The sequence below is a fragment of the Phyllobates terribilis genome, unplaced genomic scaffold (genome assembly GCF_046119375.1).
Source record: "Phyllobates terribilis strain yellow unplaced genomic scaffold, ASM4611937v1 Scaffold_8__6_contigs__length_399053987, whole genome shotgun sequence".
NCBI classification, from domain to species: Eukaryota; Metazoa; Chordata; class Amphibia; order Anura; family Dendrobatidae; genus Phyllobates; species Phyllobates terribilis.
In genome coordinates, this window is record NW_027362768.1 from 315,979,559 (window position 1) to 316,001,915 (window position 22,357).

General features: G+C 46.1%; 1 protein-coding gene across 3 annotated transcripts in view; it reads right to left on the minus strand.

The window, feature by feature from the left end:
* Positions 1-337: 337 nt before the first annotated feature.
* Positions 338-22,357, minus strand: part of DCP1A (decapping mRNA 1A) — a 61,446-nt gene continuing 39,426 nt past the window's right edge. The window contains exons 6-10 of one of the 3 annotated variants that reach the window (XM_073644562.1): positions 21,273-21,380; positions 10,553-11,212; positions 8,875-8,931; positions 3,802-4,017; positions 338-2,083 (exon numbers count right to left, since the gene is read on the minus strand). In XM_073644562.1, the coding sequence (XP_073500663.1) occupies positions 2,003-2,083; positions 3,802-4,017; positions 8,875-8,931; positions 10,553-11,212; positions 21,273-21,380 (1,122 nt within the window). In that variant the 3' untranslated portion in view covers positions 338-2,002. Of the gene's footprint in view, positions 2,084-3,801; positions 4,018-8,865; positions 8,932-10,552; positions 11,213-21,272; positions 21,381-22,357 lie in introns of all 3 variants that reach the window. The other 2 variants (XM_073644561.1, XM_073644563.1) reach the window with 2 other exon arrangements.

Here is a 22,357-nt window from a genome sequence, read left to right on the forward strand (position 1 = left end):
CCTATAGGTGGCACTAGAGAGACACTCTTCTACAGGAGAGCCAATTTGCATACTTTTTCCCAGGGAGCATTGCCTGTAGGAGTTCCCCCACATTATCTGGATTTCCCTGAAGGAGAACAAGTACCCGAAAGATACTAAATAAACAGAAAGGGCAGATTACAGACTGCACAACTGGGCTGGAAAGGAATAAATGGTAAAACGTAATGTAACTTCATTGGAGACTGTAACAATGGAAAAAAGTATTGTGTTATTTGAAGGCACAAGCCCAGCTACAACCTACAGAAATACAACCTCTAAATCCATTTCTAATGAAATACATACCGGTATATTATGAATATCCGTATATTAATACATTTATTCGGGAGATTACTTTTCTTATATTTAATCTCCATAATACATGTACAGATAGAATTAAATAAAAAAAATAAAAAACATTTAAAAGTAGTGTGTGCATTTGGAGAATAATGAAGTGACCTCATCTGGAATTCTGATCACAACCTACAAAATATATATATATTTTTTTAGAAAAATCTTAAATAATAATGCTGGCAGAGATTGTAAAAACCTGCTGCCAGGCTTCTTATTTCCTTCTCTATTGTCAGGAAAGGATCAATCCTGATCAGAGACAACACAACCTTTTCTAGGAGACGGTGAGGAAGCAGGACCCTCGAAACCTGGTTTTCAGTTCTAAGCCAAAAAAGTCGTGGGCTAAAGAATGGGAAATAAAGGCCGGAGCCGTACTCAAGAACCTTCTTAATTAAAAAAATTATACTTACTTAAAATATGTAATTGTTGTACTCTAAGTGCGCCTGTTCCTCTGATTCTGTCGATGTTTTTCTTTTGTTCCTGAGCTTCTCCATTCCTAAGATATTGCCTCCTCTTCCCTGTCTAATCTGATCATCCAAATGGGTGTGATCAGCAACTCTGTGGGCGTTTTCTCGATAACCACACCCACTTGTTTAACAAGACTAGATTTACATGCATGGAAGAAAGGGCTATATCTCAGGAACGGAAAAACTCAGAAACAAAAGAAAAACAACGCCGGATTCAGGAAAACAGTGGCATTTACACCAGGTCAAAAAAAAAATATTTAATATTTACAGCAAGCGACAGGTCCACTTTAAAGAGGAGATGCTGAATAATTCTAGACCCGGTATTAGATCATGCTTTAACAATCAGTCATCTGACAAATGAGAAACACTATAAAAAATAAAAAAATGGAACTTTTGCAATACTGTTGAATTGAAAGGGTCTCTATTGCTTATCGAGTTATGATCTCCCAGGAGCTTTATTGGTAGACGTAGACTCGATGGTCTCCAAGCCCTATGGTGTAGTCCATCCAGGACATGCTCCGGTGTCACTTTTTTTTTTTTTCTTACTATGCCATTAGCATACAAAATCCACAGAGCCCTGACTTGGTGCAGACAGCAGATGATGCCACGGAGTTTGTGCGGTAATTGATTACTGCACGTTTCGCTAAATGCATCATCTGGAGCTGACAACCAGCCAATCATGACCAAAGTGCATTAAATATGGAAAAATCAAGGATAGAATTAATAAAACGTGATATATTTAATTTACAGAGACAAACGATCCCTGTAACTTTCAGCTTATTATTAAAATGGTTAAAATTAAAACTGGGAAAGACAAATAACATGTCTGTCCTATATAAAAAAAACCATAACACGGACTATATATTAAGAAAGGATTACATGTGCAAGCCTTTGTAAAACTCTACAGTACTAGCGTCCTCTTCCATACCGCGGGCATTGTCCGGTAAAGCGTTAAAATACTTCCGAAGGTAACATGTAAGAAAACATGTCCTTCCGATGTGCATAATCTTCAGTGCAAACTAGTAAAGACGTTGCCCGCAAACCCCGTAGCCGCCACTTAAGTGGTCACCCTTCACGACACGTACACAGTAAGCATTGCTCAGGCCGCGGACGGCTTTGCATGTTTTTTTGGTTGTTTCATACGCGGAGGCATAGAGGACTTCCTTCTTTTATAGCTTGACATTGTCCATACTTTTGTTGACCACTTGTATGTAGGCTTCATGTATGGTATTGAGGAAGCTGGAATCATTCTAGAAAAGAAACAAGTGTGGAGAGGTCCGTTCAGAAATAAACCCACAAAATAGTTAATAAAAAAAAAAAATATACAAAATAATTTGCAAGATCCTATCCCAATGTGTAGTAGGTATAATATTAGTAAATACCTCCAATTAAAAACTTACTATAGTTCTTCTGGATTGTAGCTTACCTCATGTGCAGGGCATTAGTAAATACCTGCAATTAGAAATGTGGTATAGTTCTTCTGATTAGCTAAGTCGCTTACCTCATGTGTAGGGCATTCCAGTAGCTTAGGCATCCATGGTTACGACCATTAGCAGCCAACTTTCACTATATAAGTGGTCATAACCATGGATACCTAAGCTACTGGAATGCCCTGCACATAGGGTAAGTGACATAGTACATCAGAAGAACTATACTAAATTTCTAATTGGGGATATTGGTGTCCATTAAAGTCAACTGGTGTACATAGAATAATAAAAAAAAACAACACAGAAAATGTGATTACCTTTTATAATGGCATTACTCTGATCTTATAGTCATGTGATAAGGCCGCCATACACACTAGATGGTTGTGAGCTGATTGTTTGGTAGGCTAATCTGTCAACACTTCTGCGTTGTCTATGAACAAGCCATTGCCAGACATGTCTGGTGAAAGCTTATCTCTGGAGGACAATATAATCAGTAGTCCTAAAATTGGACATGCCTGATTGATATTTTCCCCCACAATAAAACAGCTGACGCCCCCATACACATTAGACTGTCGGCCGAACCTGCAGATATCAACGCGTTCAGCCGACAATCTAGCGTGTATGGGGAACTTTAGTCTCCTAGACAAGAGACCAGGATAGGAAAGAAGTTGTGCATCAGAGAACTTTATACCTGGGAGTGTGACAAGTACATTGAGTAATTGGTGGAGGTCTTAGGACCCGGACCCCCACCAATCTGCAGTGTATTCTATGCCCTGTTACATATTAGAAAACAAAAGGGGTAGGTGCTATTTAACTATTAAAGGGAGGTATCTGGTTCATTAAACAGAAACTTACGCAATGTATGACCTAAGAAGTAAATTAGGACTTTAAAATTGTATAACTAACCTGTCTTTGCTACTGGCAAACTGCATATAATGACCCCCAACCCCAATTTCCTAATGTAAAACTGTTTGTATTAAGTTAATAATATCTTAAATCGCTGGAGGTTCGACCACTGGGATTCAAAGATCCTGAGAACGGGGCTCTGAAGATCCATGTTTGAGTGTGGTGGAGGTCGACCATATGCACCTTACCTCCACTCCACAGATAGCCAAGGACTGTAATGTTAGAGGGAAAATATTAGGAGTGTCTTTGTCTAGAGACTTGGAGAAGTGAAACTTGGGGGGGGTGGCTGTCGATAGGTAATAACTTATTAATTTCATATAAACTCTTTAAGTGTTAAATTTAGGACAGGGTTGCTCCAAACACTGCTCGTCATTTCCTATCCCGCTGGTTGGACCCTCCAAACCCAAAAAACAGGGCTCCAAATACCCCGTCGCAAGAGGAGCACATATGCGTTCATCCCTGCAATTCAGTGGGGGCATTTCAGAGCCCCCTTCTCAGGTACGGTGTGGGTCCAAGCCTCCCACTAATCACCTCCGCTGTGGATAGTGGATAACCTGCAATCTCGGAGCAGCCCTTTTTCAGCATATTATGAAAACTTTTTGAAACAAAGTTGGAAAGTGGCCGCAGTCTCTTACCTTTATGAGATGTACTAGGGTCTCCTGAAGCTGAGGGCGGCTGAGCGCTATCCCAGTACAGCAGGATCTCGTCCGATCTACCCTTCGGCTATTCAAAGATGGCGTCACAGAGCAGTCATCTTGGCTACTGTGTTTTGAAGCCGGTTGCTGAAATACACTGGGTGACCAGAGGGCTGCGGAGGCATCTGTGGTCGTAGGGGCTGCAAACTGGGAAGCCTTAAGGAACAAAAATATTCAGTTCACTCTCATTTCAAAGTCATACACAGTCGTAAATTATATATATATTGCATATGCAAATTGCCTCTTTAGAGAAAAAAAAGAGGACTTGAACTCTATAGCGCCACCTATTGGAAGCAGCAATCCTACAAGTCCCAATCAATCCTCCAGAGCTGGTATGTCACTCTCCACAAGGAGAAACATCACCCCTTAGACCTCATATATATTGCAGACATTCACCCTATTTTTAATTTTTACATATTTCTAGGCACGGTCAGGCTCAGCTGTCACATGCACATTAAGGATGTGGAGCCGAGGCCCTTTATATGTCAGATTTCATGTGGATTGCTCCATGTAGACTGTAATAATTAGGTCTTCTCTTGTTCTAGAGATCACAATTACTGAGCCCACAGGGGTGCTGCTGCTTCCTGCCGGTTTAACACACTAAAACACCAGTGAAACTGGGATCAAAAAGACGGGAAGAGGCAGAGGAGGAGGAGACGACGAGGCGGGAAGAGGCAGAGGAGGAGGAGACGACGAGGCGGGAAGAGGCAGAGGAGGAGGAGACGACGAGGCGGGAAGAGGCAGAGGAGGAGACGAGGCGGGAAGAGGCAGAGGAGGAGACGAGGCGGGAAGAGGCAGAGGAGGAGACGAGGCGGGAAGAGGCAGAGGAGACGACGAGGCGGGAAGAGGCAGAGGAGACGACGAGGCGGGAAGAGGCAGAGGAGACGACGAGGCGGGAAGAGGCAGAGGAGACGACGAGGCGGGAAGAGGCAGAGGAGACGACGAGGCGGGAAGAGGCAGAGGAGACGACGAGGCGGGAAGAGGCAGAGGAGACGACGAGGCGGGAAGAGGCAGAGGAGACGACGAGGCGGGAAGAGGCAGAGGAGACGACGAGGCGGGAAGAGGCAGAGGAGACGACGAGGCGGGAAGAGGCAGAGGAGACGACGAGGCGGGAAGAGGCAGAGGAGGAGGAGACGACGAGGCGGGAAGAGGCAGAGGAGGAGGAGACGACGAGGCGGGAAGAGGCAGAGGAGGAGGAGACGACGAGGCGGGAAGAGGCAGAGGAGGAGGAGGCGACGAGGCGGGAAGAGGCAGAGGAGGAGGAGGCGACGAGGCGGGAAGAGGCAGAGGAGGAGGAGGCGACGAGGCGGGAAGAGGCAGAGGAGGAGGAGGCGACGAGGCGGGAAGAGGCAGAGGAGGAGACGAGGCGGGAAGAGGCAGAGGAGGAGACGAGGCGGGAAGAGGCAGAGGAGGAGACGAGGCGGGAAGAGGCAGAGGAGGAGACGAGGCGGGAAGAGGCAGAGGAGGAGACGAGGCGGGAAGAGGCAGAGGAGGAGACGAGGCGGGAAGAGGCAGAGGAGGAGACGAGGCGGGAAGAGGCAGAGGAGGAGACGAGGCGGGAAGAGGCAGAGGAGGAGACGAGGCGGGAAGAGGCAGAGGAGGAGACGAGGCGGGAAGAGGCAGAGGAGGAGACGAGGCGGGAAGAGGCAGAGGAGGAGACGAGGCGGGAAGAGGCAGAGGAGGAGACGAGGCGGGAAGAGGCAGAGGAGGAGACGAGGCGGGAAGAGGCAGAGGAGGAGACGAGGCGGGAAGAGGCAGAGGAGGAGACGAGGCGGGAAGAGGCAGAGGAGGAGACGAGGCGGGAAGAGGCAGAGGAGGAGACGAGGCGGGAAGAGGCAGAGGAGGAGACGAGGCGGGAAGAGGCAGAGGAGGAGACGAGGCGGGAAGAGGCAGAGGAGGAGACGAGGCGGGAAGAGGCAGAGGAGGAGACGAGGCGGGAAGAGGCAGAGGAGGAGACGAGGCGGGAAGAGGCAGAGGAGGAGACGAGGCGGGAAGAGGCAGAGGAGGAGACGAGGCGGGAAGAGGCAGAGGAGGAGACGAGGCGGGAAGAGGCAGAGGAGGAGACGAGGCGGGAAGAGGCAGAGGAGGAGACGAGGCGGGAAGAGGCAGAGGAGGAGACGAGGCGGGAAGAGGCAGAGGAGGAGACGAGGCGGGAAGAGGCAGAGGAGGAGACGAGGCGGGAAGAGGCAGAGGAGGAGACGAGGCGGGAAGAGGCAGAGGAGGAGACGAGGCGGGAAGAGGCAGAGGAGGAGACGAGGCGGGAAGAGGCAGAGGAGGAGACGAGGCGGGAAGAGGCAGAGGAGGAGACGAGGCGGGAAGAGGCAGAGGAGGAGACGAGGCGGGAAGAGGCAGAGGAGGAGACGAGGCGGGAAGAGGCAGAGGAGGAGACGAGGCGGGAAGAGGCAGAGGAGGAGACGAGGCGGGAAGAGGCAGAGGAGGAGACGAGGCGGGAAGAGGCAGAGGAGGAGACGAGGCGGGAAGAGGCAGAGGAGGAGACGAGGCGGGAAGAGGCAGAGGAGGAGACGAGGCGGGAAGAGGCAGAGGAGGAGACGAGGCGGGAAGAGGCAGAGGAGGAGACGAGGCGGGAAGAGGCAGAGGAGGAGACGAGGCGGGAAGAGGCAGAGGAGGAGACGAGGCGGGAAGAGGCAGAGGAGGAGACGAGGCGGGAAGAGGCAGAGGAGGAGACGAGGCGGGAAGAGGCAGAGGAGGAGACGAGGCGGGAAGAGGCAGAGGAGGAGACGAGGCGGGAAGAGGCAGAGGAGGAGACGAGGCGGGAAGAGGCAGAGGAGGAGACGAGGCGGGAAGAGGCAGAGGAGGAGACGAGGCGGGAAGAGGCAGAGGAGGAGACGAGGCGGGAAGAGGCAGAGGAGGAGACGAGGCGGGAAGAGGCAGAGGAGGAGACGAGGCGGGAAGAGGCAGAGGAGGAGGAGGAGACGAGGCGGGAAGAGGCAGAGGTGGAGGAGGAGACGAGGCGGGAAGAGGCAGAGGTGGAGGAGGAGACGAGGCGGGAAGAGGCAGAGGTGGAGGAGGAGACGAGGCGGGAAGAGGCAGAGGTGGAGGAGGAGACGAGGCGGGAAGAGGCAGAGGTGGAGGAGGAGACGAGGCGGGAAGAGGCAGAGGTGGAGGAGGAGACGAGGCGGGAAGAGGCAGAGGTGGAGGAGGAGACGAGGCGGGAAGAGGCAGAGGTGGAGGAGGAGACGAGGCGGGAAGAGGCAGAGGTGGAGGAGGAGACGAGGCGGGAAGAGGCAGAGGTGGAGGAGGAGACGAGGCGGGAAGAGGCAGAGGTGGAGGAGGAGACGAGGCGGGAAGAGGCAGAGGTGGAGGAGGAGACGAGGCGGGAAGAGGCAGAGGTGGAGGAGGAGACGAGGCGGGAAGAGGCAGAGGAGGAGACGAGGCGGGAAGAGGCAGAGGAGGAGACGAGGCGGGAAGAGGCAGAGGAGGAGACGAGGCGGGAAGAGGCAGAGGAGGAGACGAGGCGGGAAGAGGCAGAGGAGGAGACGAGGCGGGAAGAGGCAGAGGAGGAGACGAGGCGGGAAGAGGCAGAGGAGGAGACGAGGCGGGAAGAGGCAGAGGAGGAGACAAGGCGGGAAGAGGCAGAGGAGGAGACGAGGCGGGAAGAGGCAGAGGAGGAGACGAGGCGGGAAGAGGCAGAGGAGGAGACGAGGCGGGAAGAGGCAGAGGAGGAGACAAGGCGGGAAGAGGCAGAGGAGGAGACGAGGCGGGAAGAGGCAGAGGAGGAGACGAGGCGGGAAGAGAAGGAGGTGGCATTAGACACAGGAAGAGGAGGAGGTGGCACAAGAGACAGGAAGGAGGAGTTGGTGGAAGAGGAGGAGGCAGGATGAGACAAGAAAAGAGGGGGAACAGGAAGAGACATGCTGCAGTATATGGCGATATAGCATGTCATCGCTGCGGCCATGTAAACAGAGAGAGGAACCACTGCAGCATCGCTGATAGAGTGACAAGGAATTAACTCGGAGTAACGACTGTTTTGCCATTTTTACATGTATGTTGAAGCAGATTTAGTTTTTATCAACACCTGACCACCCCATAACAACTGGTAATGGGAAGAGGTGCAGATAAGAAAGTTCTGTCCGCACGTGTACATGAGTGTGTGGCATTTGCAGCATGTGTCCTATGTGTAAGTGGTTTGTGTATGTAATGAGTACTGTGTGTGGTGTGTTGTACTGGTTTGTCTGCGCACTATTGGTCCTGTGTGTGAGTGACAAGTGTGCAGCAAGTGTCTTCTGTCACATGGAGCATGTACAGCAATGGTGCAGGCTGTTAGTGACACGTGTGCAGAATCTCCCAATGTTTGTGACTTGTCTATTTCTTTGCCAAGCTCTATTTTCCTGGCAGGCATCGGGATGTAGCTGTCCAACCCTGCGGTAGGTGTTGATACTGCCATGTAGGCCTTGCATAAAAACTACAGCTGTATCACTGACAACATGAGAGATATACAAAGTCCATTAACCTCTACTTCTTTTTGGAGTAAGTTAGGGAACATGTAACCTTCGGGAGAAAATACTGAGCTCATGTGGATATTGTTCAGACTTGTACAAAAGAAGAGGCGACGGTGCCAACTCCTGAGTCACCATGATGCCAATACTTTTATACCACATTTTTTATGCCTCAGGGCATGATGTAACATACAAAGTAAGGCTATGTTCACGTGGGGTAGAAAAAAAAATTTTGTTTGCGAATTTCTAGATTGCAGAAGGTGTGAAAATCTGCGCAAACAATTAACTGCAAAATGTAAAAAGTCAATTTTTGCATGGAGATTATCGGCAGTGTTTGGAGCAAAGTGAATGCGCTTTCAGAATGTGTCAAATTTTTTTTTTAATTTGTGCCGCACAGAAATACTTCAGAGCTGATTAGTCCCAGCAAGTCGAGCGCGCTCTCCATTTCTCTCCTATGCCAACATACATACTCTGCCAGCGATATGACGGCGCGTTGGCAGAGCTGCCAATGCTCAAACTTTGCTATCACTATAAAGACATTACTTACTGCTACCACCTTAGATACACCCAAGGGCTGGGCAAACGTTTCAGCTTCCCTCTTTTCATGGGCATTCTACAGAAAGACAAAACATGCAAAAAAAATAAAAAATTCTGTATACATAGAGATTAGCGAAGATTAATAGATTAGGCGTTGTATAGAGCTGAATCATGCAAGTCGTGCAAACACGTAATGAGGGCTCTGGATTTTTATATGGTGTTGGATGAAATCTGGATTCCTCGAAAAGCTTAATCTCCAAGATCCTACCCAAATATGTAGTAGTAATAATTAGTAGTAGTAATGATAATAATATCATCATCTTAAAAATGTAGTATAGTTTTTCTGATTCGCTATGTCTCTTACCTCATGTGCAGGGCAATGCACTAGCTTAGGTTTCCATGGTTATGACCATTCATATAGTGACAGTTAGCTGTTAGCAGTCATAACCATGGATACCTAAGCTACTGCAATGCCCTGCACATGGGGTAAGTGATATAGCGAATCAGAAGAACTATATTATGTTTCTAATTAGAGGTATTTGCGAATATTATTACACCTACTACATATTGGGATAGGATCTTGGAAATGAGAATACCCTATTAAAGTCTATAGGCAGTAATGTGCATGGCAGACAAGGATGGTATAACCAGCCTGTTCAATAGAGGTTACAGTTTACTGATCCCCCCCAAAAAAATTGTAAAAACATTCTGGCAAGGAAAAAATTTATATTCAGGACTATTTCTAATCAATGATCCCAAAATATTTAGTTTTATTAAAAAAGGGACTGTCCATTATTAGCTTTCTTGCTCCTATGAAACCAAGCTGCAGCAAGTAATATTTTCTGATGCTCATTTTGTTTCACATAGAGGGTTCTGATGCCTCCTGTAATGTTCCCTACAATTAGGACTCATTCTGGACCCTGGAGGGGTCTCCGCACTAAAAAAAAAAAAAAGTGGGCAAGCACAATGAACTGGATGGTCCAGACTCCCAGGTTTGGAGAAGCATGAGCAATGCTGGGAAAGCGACGAAATGCAAGAAAGAAGCAAATGGAAGGAAGGAAAGCCGAAAAGGAAAGATAATATGGGGGGGGGTGAGGAAGGTACCTTAGGGGCAAGAGAATGTAAGAGGGAAACAGTATTTCAAGAAGTATTGGAAAACCCCTCTGCAAGGTAGTTTTGCTGTAGTTTTAGTGTTGAGGCTGTGCCAACGGGCAAAGTACCAAAATGTGATAAAGAACAGGCTATTATGTTGGCACAGTAAATATTTAACATGAGGTATGGCACAAAATAGGAGGGGACAGCTTACCATTCACGTAACCAGAGTCCAGGAGGGGTGCCAGTGCTGGGACCCTCACTAATACTCATATTTAATGAATAATTTCTATAACTCCTATGACTTTCAATAAGAAGAGTAGGCACTCTTGTGTGACTCTCCTATTCCAAATGTGGCAAAAATACATTTGGATTATTTGGGGCCCCTCTCTGTTCAATGTTTTATTGGCTATTCTATATGCAAATTGCCACTTCAGCGAATTTTCATATTTAATTTCCCCAGCGTAGCATCCAAGGCCTATATAAAAGTCTCCTCACTCTGATATGCCAGGCTTGGCATGTCACTCTCCACAGGGAGAAATGTTACCTCCTTAGATCCCAGACTGGCTATCCTGGCCCCGTTGTAGGAGAGTTTCATCCCATACCTGTAGAGGAGCGGTCATGCCCTTCAGTGAATTGTCCTTGAAGCTTTCGGGCGTTGCCAGCTTGTTGGTTGCACAGGAGAATTTCGGAGCCATTGCGGTTTTGTGCGCGGTCTGAGTAGGCAACGTGTTGACCTGAGGATTCAGCTTTAATTTCTGCAGGAGGTCGACACTTGGATGAGAGCTGCTGGAAAAGCTGCTGCTTCGGACGGGGGCCAATGGTGGAAGCAACGGTTGAGTCTGGGGGGCGCTGGCAACGTCTAAACTCATAAGAGGAGACATTTGTCTGGTGTGTATCAAGCTGGCGTTAGGTGGAGCGGAGGAGCTCGAAACTTCAGAGGATGAACCAAGACAGGGACTTACACGACAAGGGAAGGAGTTCATCTTGTTAGAGTCCAATTGCGATCCTTGAGGAATTAATGCTGGCGCTAGGCAGGCAGGGTGACTGAAATCACTGGCGCTGCAGTTAAAGCTCCTGGGTTCTGCCTTCACGATCACCGGCTGGAGGGGTTTTGACTGAAGGAAGACATTATGTTCTCCTACATCTGGCAGGAAGGGATCCTTCATTTCTGGAGGAGGGTAGGTGGGCATTTGCTGTTCTTTTGGTAAGGTCGTTCCAAAAAGTTCTTCCACCGTCAGGTGTTTTTGCACAGTACGAAAAGACTGAAAAGGAAAAAACAGATGAATAAAACCCAAGAGTCTTCAGACCATTCTCCTTCGTAAAGTGATGGCATAAAGCTAAGACACGACGTGGGGCGTCTGACCTCTGGGGTCTTCACTTATTCTGAAAATCAAGTACATGGGGCGGCTGCAGTTTCTTCAACCACCTAATGAGGGTGCCGCAGAGTAGGGAAAAAGTTTGAATCCCCTCAACATTGAAGCAGGGCTATTGCCTTTTTATTCTCAGGATTGGTGCCATTATACAACGATATAAACAAAAAATACAAATTTAAAAAAAAAAAAAGTAATCACAGTATAACCAGAAGATGGAGAATTTTTTTTTTACCCATCTTCTCCATTCTTTCAGTCCATGGAAATCAGACCGCACTCAGATGTCATCCAAGTGCAGTAAGATGTTTTCCATGGACTCATTGACTTGTATGGCAGAGTGCGATCCGAATATTGTATCCAACTCAGGCATGCAGTGATTTTTGTTTCCCGGACCGGCGCAGACATGGGCATGGCCCCACAGGATATCATCGGTCCAAGTACAATCCGATGTTCTGTCAGATCGTACGCAGACTGAAAATACGGCCATGTGCGCGAGCCATTAGACAAACAGCCATTGTGCCAGAAGTGGGAGAAGGAGCCATAATCCTTATGGGGTGAGGTCTGCTCGTACATGGGCTAATGGAGGTACAGATACAGGATTCAGTGAGTGCGCCCTGTATACTGCTCGTCTCCTGGCTCTATCACTTGTTCCTCAGCACTACCCAGCTGTATATTAGAGGTGCACAGGGATTAATAAGGTCGGGGTCTTTGGGCAGGTCGTATGTACGGGGTTAACCACGTTCTCAACATTGATAAAATATCCTGGTGATATCTGACATCAATTTATAAAAAAAAAACGTATATGAAAAACAGAGGGTACGGGTGTCAGTGTACGGGCCGCGTGTCATCAGTGTACGGGCCGCGTGTCATCAGTGTACGGGCCGCGTGTCCGTTTCTACCATCAGTGTACGGGCCACGTGTCCGTTTCTACCATCAGTGTACGGGCCGCGTGTCCGTTTCTACCATCAGTGTACGGGCCGCGTGTCCGTTTCTACCATCAGTGTACGGGCCGCGTGTCATCAGTGTACGGGCCGCGTGTCATCAGTGTACGGGCCGCGTGTCCGTTTCTACCATCAGTGTACGGGCCGCGTGTCCGTTTCTACCATCAGTGTACGGGCCGCGTGTCCGTTTCTACCATCAGTGTACGGGCCGCGTGTCCGTTTCTACCATCAGTGTACGGGCCGCGTGTCCGTTTCTACCATCAGTGTACGGGCCGCGTGTCCGTTTCTACCATCAGTGTATGGTCCGTGTGTCCGTTTCTACCATCAGTGTATGGTCCGTGTGTCCGTTTCTACCATCAGTGTACGGTCCGTGTGTCCGTTTCTACCATCAGTGTACGGGCCACGTGTCCGTTTCTACCATCAGTGTACGGGCCACGTGTCCGTTTCTACCATCAGTGTATGGTCCGTGTGTCCGTTTCTACCATCAGTGTATGGTCCGTGTGTCCATTTCTACCATCAGTGTACGGGCCACGTGTCCGTTTCTACCATCAGTGTAGGGGCCGCGTGTCCGTTTCTACCATCAGTGTACGGGCCGCGCGTCCGTTTCTACCATCAGTGTACGGGCCGTGTGTCCGTTTCTACCATCAGTGTACGGGCCGTGTGTCCGTTTCTACCATCAGTGTACGGTCCGTGTGTCCGTTTCTACCATCAGTGTACGGGCCGCGTGTCCGTTTCTACCATCAGTGTACGGGCCGTGTGTCCGTTTCTACCATCAGTGTATGGGCTGTGTGTCTGTTTCACCATCAGTGTATGGTCCGTGTGTCCGTTTCTACCATCAGTGTACGGGCCGCGTGTCCGTTTCTACCATCAGTGTACGGTCCATGTGTCCGTTTCTACCATCAGTGTACGGTCCGTGTGTCCGTTTCTACCATCAGTGTACGGTCCGTGTGTCCGTTTCTACCATCAGTGTATGGGCTGTGTGTCTGTTTCACCATCAGTGTATGGTCCGTGTGTCCGTTTCTACCATCAGTGTACGGGCCGCGTGTCCGTTTCTACCATCAGTGTACGGTCCATGTGTCCGTTTCTACCATCAGTGTACGGTCCGTGTGTCCGTTTCTACCATCAGTGTACGGTCCGTGTGTCCGTTTCTACCATCAGTGTATGGGCTGTGTGTCTGTTTCACCATCAGTGTATCAGGGATATTTGTCAAAGCAATCATTGATAATGGCAAATTTTCGTTTATATGACAGAAGAGTAATTCTTTCCATAATATCTGTGAATTTGGGTGGATCAGGCTTTTCCCAATGGAATTCTATAGCGTTTTTGACAACAAAGAAGGGTGTGAATGATAATGGGCCTTTCTGAGGGTTTTATGTCCTCCATTCCCAAAGAAAGTAAAGCCATCTGAGGGGTAAATGGAATTTTGGTGCTAGATAGTTTATTAATAAGGTCAGACGTATGGGCCTGTAAAGGATCGAATTTTAGGACAACTCCAAAAGATATGAAGGAGATTTCCGTAAAGACCACAATTCCTCCAGCACAAAGGCGAATTGTTTGAGTTAATGTGGAAAAGCTTAGAGGGGGTATAGTACCACCTGGAGAGAAGTTTATAGAATTCATGGAGCGACATTGAAATATTAGATGCATAAGAATAAGTTAATGCGTTTTCCCAGTTTTCAAGTTGGAAAGATCATTTCAGATCTGATTCCCACCTCAGCATATAAGTATTTTTAACTAACTCTGTGTCATTATTGAACCAGTTATAAATGCTCTTGCAACTCCAGAAAATTTTATCATTAATGTTATATAAGAGGTTGGCAGTTGCCTCAGAAATTAAAGGTTTACTAAGGAGAAAATAATGAATGTGATCCTTAATGGTTATATACTGCAAAAAGTCAGTTGTGGAAAGATTACATGTCTTGTTTAGGTCTTTAAATGGAGAGAAATTAGTCCCGTCATAAATATCTTTTAGTTTAATTAAACCATGTTCAGACCAAGAGGGAGGAATAGTATTACTTGTATAAAGGAGGAAATGAAGGATAATGGGAGATTTTTAAACCCTCTTTTGGGTTTGGCTGGTTTCTTCCATGCAAAAATAAGAGGCTTGAAAAATGTTTGGATAACTATAATTTAATGAAGTTTCCAATTCAAGCCAGGCCAGAGAATCATCCGCAAAAAGACTTATATTGAACTGACGAGATGGAGTATTAATACCCAAGATTTAATAATGGACAAATCACTGTCTTTTATACGGACACCGTCCGTGAAAAAACAGACATGTGAAGAGCATCATAGACTATAATGGGTACGTGTTATATCCGTGAAAAAAAAGGATAGAATACATCTGTGCAACACACATGTCTGAATGAGGCCTAAAAGGTCATTATTCTTGTTGCACAGCGCCACTGTTGGCCATGGGAGGTATCTGGTAATGCAACGCTGACCCAGTCACCTTGAGCTGAGCTACAATACCAAACACAGGCAGAAATGGAAAGGTGTGTAGAGCAGAAGGGATGGTAGTTGAGGCTTTATTTGTGCATTTTGGTGCATTTCCATGTAACAAAGCGGATGAAATTTATCAATGAGATTTAGGTAATCTTTTTGTCACTTTACAATGACACAGGAGGTAAACAGGTGTGAATGTGGCTCTACTTAATGGGGAGTTTACCAGTAGATCAGTCACATCAGATATAAGCACATGACATATTACTAGTAATCAGTAATGGGAGGTTAGATAAACATCAAGGTGCTGTGATCACTTTCTCCACTAGATGGCACAATACTACTAGACTTGCACAAGTGACTGTCAGCTCTCAGACACCTCGCACCCCAATGATCATGTACACACACAGCATCATACGCCACCCATACATACACAGGCCTGGAACACACGATTTATAGGATAGATCTTCCTTTCTTTCCCAAAGCAGCAGCCATGAGTCGGGGACACACAAGTGCACTTGTCTAGCTGCTCCGTACAGATGGTCTCCGCTCATATACACTTCACTGGAAACTAAAGCGAAATAATGAAAATATTCTGGGCATATGGCGAGACAACACGCAATTAGATAACAAGTAGAGCCATACATAGCACATGACATGCGGCCACTGTCTGCTTATTACAGGGGCAACCTAATTAAAATCTATGCTCGTATTACATATACGCTGTGTATATACACATATATACACTGTGTGCAGAATTATTAGGCAAGTTGTATTTTGGAAGATTATTTTTATTATTGATCAACATCTATGTTCTCAATCAACCCAAAAGACTCATAACTATCCAAGCTTAATATTTTTGGAAGTTGGAGTGGTTTTTTTTTTAGATTTGGCTATCTTAGGAGGATATCTGTCTGTACAGGTAACTATTACTGTGCAGAATTATTAGGCAACTTAATAAAAACCAATTATAATCCCATCTCACTTGTTTATTTTCACCAGGTAAACCAATATCAGTGCACAAAATTTAGAAATAAACATTTCTGACATGCAAAAACCAAAACCCAAAAAATTAGTGATCAATATAGCCACCTTTCTTTATGATGACACTCAACAGCCTCCATCCATAGATTCTGTCAGTTGCTTGATCTGTTTTCGATCAACATTGCGTGCAGCAGTCACCACAGCCTCCCAGACACTGTTCCCAGAGGTGTACTGTTTTCCCTCCCTGTAGATCTCACATTTTATGATGGACCACAGGTTCTCTATGGGGTTTAGATCAGGTGAACAAGGGGGCCATACACATAGTACAGACCAAAAGTTTGGACACACCTTCTCATTTAAAGATTTTTCTGTATTTTCATGACTATGAAAATTGTACATTCACACTGAAGGCATCAAAACTATGAATTAACACATGTGGAATTATATACTTAACAAAAAAGTGTGAAACAACTGAAAATATGTCTTATATTCTAGGTTCTTCAAAGTAGCCACCTTTTGCTTTGATGACTGCTTTGCACACTCTTGAGAGAGATATAGATAAAGATATATCTATCTATCTATATATATACACACACACACATACACACTTATTTTCCCCACTAAGTATTTGATCCACTGCCGATTTTGCATGTTTTCCCACCTACAAAGAATGGAGAGGTCTGCAATTTTTATCGTAGGTACACTTCACCTGTGAGAGACAGAATCTAAAAATAAAAATCACAATGTATGATTTCTAAATAAGTGAATTGCATTTTTATTACATGAAATAAGTATTTGATCACCTACCAACCAGCAAGAATTCTGGCTCTCACAGACCTGTTAGTTTTTCTTTAAGAAGCCCTCCTACTCTGTGCTCATTACCTGTATTAATTGTACCAGTTTGAACTCCTTACCTGTATAAAAGACACCTGTGCACAGTCAGTCAATCACACTCCAACCTCTCCACCATGGCCAAGACCAAACAGCTGTCTAAGGACAGCAGGGACAAAAACTGGACCTTCACAAGGCTGGGATGGGCTACAGGACAATAGGCAAGCAGCTTGGTGAGAAGGCAACAACTGTTGGCACAATTATTAGAAAATGGAAGGAGCATAGGATGACTGTCAATCTTCCTCGGTCTGGGGCTCCATCTTGTCTCGTGGGGTAAGGAGGATTCTGAGAAAGGTCAGAAATCAGCCCAGAACTACATGGGAGGCCCTGGTCAATGACCTGAAGAGAGCTGGGACCACAGTCTCAAACATTACAGTAAGTAACACTACGCTGTCATGGATTAAAATTCTGTAGGGCACACAAGGTCCCCCTGCTCACGCCAGTACATGTCCAGCCCCATTTGAAGTTGACCATCTGGATGATACAGAACAGTCATAGGAGAAGGTCATGTGGTCAGATGAGACCAAAATAGAACTTTTGTATTAACTTCACTTGCCGTGTCTGGAGGAAGGAGAAGGATGAGTACAACCCCAAGAACACCGTCCCAACCGTGAAACATGGTGGGAGAAACATCATACTTTGGAGGTGCTTTCCTGCAAAGGGGACAGGACGACTGCATCGCATTGAAGGGAGGATGGATGGGGTCATGTATCGTGATATTTTGAACAACAACCTCTTTCCCTCAGTAAGAGCATTGAAGAAGATTCGTGGCTGGGTCTTCCAGCATGACAATGATCCGAAACATACAGCCAGGGCAACTAAGGAGTGGCTCCGTAAGAAGCATTTCCAGGTCCTGGAGCGGCCTAGCCAGTCTGCAGACCTGAATCCAACAGAAAATCTTTGGAGGGAGCTGAAATCAATGTTTCCCAGCGACAGTCCCGAAACCTGAAAGATCCGGAGGAGATCTGTATGGAGGAGTGGGCCAAAATCCCTGCTGCAGTGTGTGCAAACTTGGTCAAGAACTAAAGGAAACGCTTGACCTCTATAATTGTAAATAAAGGTTTCTATATCAAATACTAAGTTCTGTTTTTCTATTGTATCAAATACTTATTTCATGCAATAAAATGCAAAATAATTATGTAAAAATCATACAATGTGACTTTCTGGTTTTTATTTTTAGATTCTGTCTCTCACAGGTGAAGTGTACCAACGATAAAAATTACAGACCTCTCCATTCTTTGTAGGTGGGAAAACTGCAAAAATCAGCAGTGGATCAAATACTTACTTTCCCCACTGTATAATGATTGAGATAGAGATATGTATCTGATTAAGAGATAGATATATATATCAGGCTCTCTGCCCCTACATTATGTATCTCTCAGATTACATAGCAAAAACCTGCTGACACATTCTCTTTAAAGGGATTGAAGTTGGTAAGTTGTTTGAGCATTTCCAGAAAGTGAGTGAATATCTAACTTTACATATATTATATATATATATATTATACATACATACATACATACATACACATACTTCTGTATGGCTTTAATAGGTGCCTTTAAATAGCCAATGCACTTCCTTGCACCGACAAGAGCCAGAAAAGACCCCCTCATCTGACCACTTAGTCGCCGCGGTCGCTATTGACCACTGCATCTAAGAAGTTAAATGGCAGTGATCGGGGCTAGATCTGATCACAGTAATAACAGGACAGTGACATCTATATAATAGAGCTGACACTGTGCATGGGATGGACTCAGACCCATTCTTAAAGGGGTCAAAACCTACCTTAAAGGTTTTAGCTATGGAATCAGGGCAGAATGATGTAGGGGCATAGACCCTGATTCCATTGATGCTTCACTTACTCAACTGCTAGCTGTCATTTTGATAACACTACTTTTCTTTGATCTAGCAGTTCTCTGAATGCTGAGCTCTATATAACCCCGCCCACCCCCCTGATTGGCAGTTTTCTGTGTACACTGTCAGCAAGCTACCAATCAGTGGTTGGGGCGGGGTTATACAAATTAGCCTGACTGGCCTGCACGTGAGACCTAGTCCTCTAGTGATAATCTCCTGCTGATAAAACACTGATTGTATTGAAACTACAGCAAGCTGCTGAGAAAGGGACACATCACTGGAATCAGGCTCTCTGCCCCTACATTATGTAGCTCTCAGATTACATAGCAAAAACCTGCTGACACATTCTCTTTAAAGGGATTGAAGTTGGTAAGTTGTTTGAGCATTTTCAGAAAGTGAGTGAATATCTAACTTTTCACCAGAATAGAGGCGCTTCCTCTTGATTGGGGGACTAAGGAGGTAGACAAATAATTCATAAAATAAATAGGAACCCAATTTGCAGTCTACACGGCCACGTGGCAGCACGCAACAGACTCCAAGATTGTACTTTCCTTGGTCTCTGCATACACAGAGCAGAGAAGGCCTGTAGAAGATCACGGGCTGCGATTCCTGATGCGGATCATACGGGTTGTGGTGGTGAAGCTGCTGGATTGGTGCTCACACAACTTCCCAATCTGGGGAAGGGTAAGCTGTGACGAGGACGGTGGACGTCGCCACCATGAAAAATGGTATGGACAATATATGGCAAGTGTCAGGTGCTGGGCAGGAGTCTCGGGAACAAGCCAAAGAGCTGTCTAAGGACACCAGGGACAAAATTATAGACCTGCACAAGGCTGAGATGGGCTACAGGACAATAGGCAAGCAGCCTGGTGAAAAGGCAACAACTGTTGGCACAATTAGAAAATGGAAGAAACACAAGATGACTGTCAATCTTCCTCAGTTTGGGGCTCCATGCAGGATCTCACTTCGTGGGGTGACGACAATTCTGAGCAAGGTCTGGAATCAGCCCAGAACTGCGCAGGAGGACCTGGATTTATTTTTTTGGCAAAGTGATGAAGTGTCGTGTTGGAGTTTAAGTCCCTTATGTGCCAACAATCTATCCCAAAAGATGGCAATCCTGAGAGCAGCACCTGTGTATGATGCCCAGATGGCATGAAATAGTCCGTGGTTGGTAGCGATATATGTTCTCTGAGGAACGCTCCTTCATCTTTGCGTCCCAGTCCAGTTACTTGATTGACATCAGCGGCACAAATGCCGACATACGATGTCAAGAACCTCTGAAGCTCGGAGGGTCGAACCTCTGTATGGAGGCTGATTGTACAAACCGTTTCATCTCTGAACCATGCCGTTTTTTTGTGCAGGAGCAGACGTTCGCTCTCACCTTTACTAGGGAAGAACATGCTCTGATGAATTATTAAAGGTGACAAAAAAAAGAAAGAAAAAAAAAAGCTTTGAACAGCCGAATACTACAAAAATCATCCAGCGGGAAAGTGATCCTACACTGGAGGCCTCCCCAGACACCGCGCTCAAAGATTAACCCCAGACATGTACCCGTCATCTCCGACCATTATTTTTAACCCCTTCAGGATACGACTCCTTTGGATCTTATGGATTTTTTTTTTCTTCTGTGTTCTTAGAGCTAAATTTTTCAATGCAACCATAAGGAGGGCTTGTTCCTTGAGGATGTATTTTGCACTGGTATTATTTTGGGGTACCCTATTTTGAGAATGGAGAAGTGCATTAAAAAATGTAAAATTTTATAGGTTTTTGTTTTTTTTATGGAGTTCACTGAGCAGGTCAGTACAATCATGTTGATAGCAAGTTTATATATATTTTTTAGGTTTTAAAAACGCAAAACATTTTAAAGAACGGTGTTAACATGTTCTGAAAACCTTAACTTTTTTTTTTTGTGTGTGTCGATAAAAGTTGTGTGAGGACTTGGGTTTGCTGGAGGAGTTGACATTTTCCTTTTCTGTATATTTGGCCTAAATGGTCTTTCAGCTTGGAACAATCAGAGTCCCCCGACAATAAGCAGATGATCAAGACCACCGTACGGAGACCATCAGGAATCCGCTGCATTTTGTAGGGAAAATTTAGGCATTACCTAATTACTATCAACGAGTTGTCTGTGTGTTGGAGGATTGAGCATGTCCCACTCATTAAAGATGGGTTTACACTTGCCGACTTGTGGCATTAACATAACCACAGATTGGCCGTCAACCAGGCCGCACACAGAAAGATTGATACAGTAATCGTTCGGTGTCATTATTCTCAGCAGCACGTGTCCTGTTTACACAGGAAGAGGTGCTGCCGAAAACAACGATTTTTAAGCAAGCTCAAGAATAAGCCCACAAGACAAACGAGGTTTGTTTATTTGGCGATTGAAGTCCTGTTTAAACTGTACGACTATCGGCAAACAAGCATTACTAAGAATGCGACTGTACCCCAAAGAATCACTTTTTTTTTTTAGCAGCTCTGGTCGCAAGAGGAGGACCACTCCACTATTAATAATTACTTAATAGGATAAATAAAAGAAAAGTTGTAAAGATGCATCATTCCTTAAGGAATCCGTATACTTATTTCTCGATGTATAAAAAAGAAAAAAACAAAAAGTTGCCATAAGTACACTGCCCCTCACCAATACAACAGCCAGTTCTCAGAGACCCCGCTGTGGCAACCAGGGTATGATCCTGCCGTTATCTGTGGGGTCTCCTTCCCCGTTCCCGTTTACACAATGCTGCAGATCTTCTAGCCCTTTTTCATGGCAGAAAGAGCATTTTCATATCATTTCCCCCCTCTACAAAGACCAACAGATCGGAGAAATACTCAGCTGAGCTCACCTTATCCTGAGGAGCAGAAGAGGACACCCGCTCCGACGGGTCTAAACATTCAGACCTCACAAGGGGAGTATTTTTTGTAACTCCTGAGCTGGAATCATTTCCTTGGCCCTATTAAAAACATAAGAGAAGGAGAAACACATCAGAAAAAGAAAGACTCCAGTATGGCAGATCAGGAAATCGATCCAGTTTTACTCGGCTTCAGATATAGTAACGGTTGGTCGACCAGTCTACGGCCAGGGTCGGACTGGGACTTAAATTCAGCCCTGGCATTTGAGAGCACACAGGCGCACTTGCAATGAAGTGAATGTGATATATGTTCGTCGATTTTTGTGGATCGCTCGAGATATATATCACATTTACAGAATCCAAACTGCTGTGAAGCCAGAATAACACTATGTGAAATTTAAAGGGAACCTGTCAGGTCAGATAGCCATTTACTTGCAGATAAAGGGTTACTTTACAGGTTAATTGCATTATCAAGGTGCCCTACCGCTGTACTAAAAGTGTGGCACCTGGGACAAAATACATTTTATTTCTCTCAGGAGCCACCGGCTTTCAGTCATGCCCGGAGTAATTACAATCACCGCACACAGCAGTGACAGCAGTAGCTGTAAGCACACCTCAGCACTTTAACTGACAGCCGGATGTGCACTGATGCACAGCCGTCTGTCAGTCAGGGAAAGAATACAGCAAGGAGGGACCAGGCCTCCCCATGAGAGTGACTTCACTATCGGAGGCAGGGCTGGTCTCTGCTCTCCCAGTTTACTCCTTTCAATCCGCACTAACAGTGCCCTTTCTTTCCAGCTCGTCACTTCTCATTAGAGCCGGCGAGGTTGTGCACTGTCACTGTGCACTGAGAAGAATATTGCACAGTGACCAGGAAGGTTCTACTGAGCATACATTGGAATTGATAACTGACACATGCTCAGTAGAGCAGAGACTAGCCCAGCCCCTGAAATGGCTGTCACTGATGATGCCATTAGTGGACACAAGCAGAAAAGGACCCCTGAGCAAGAACAGTATATGAGCCCTTTGCAGTCCAATAGCTCAATAATGCACAATTCCCATCTGTTTCGGAAGTGGAA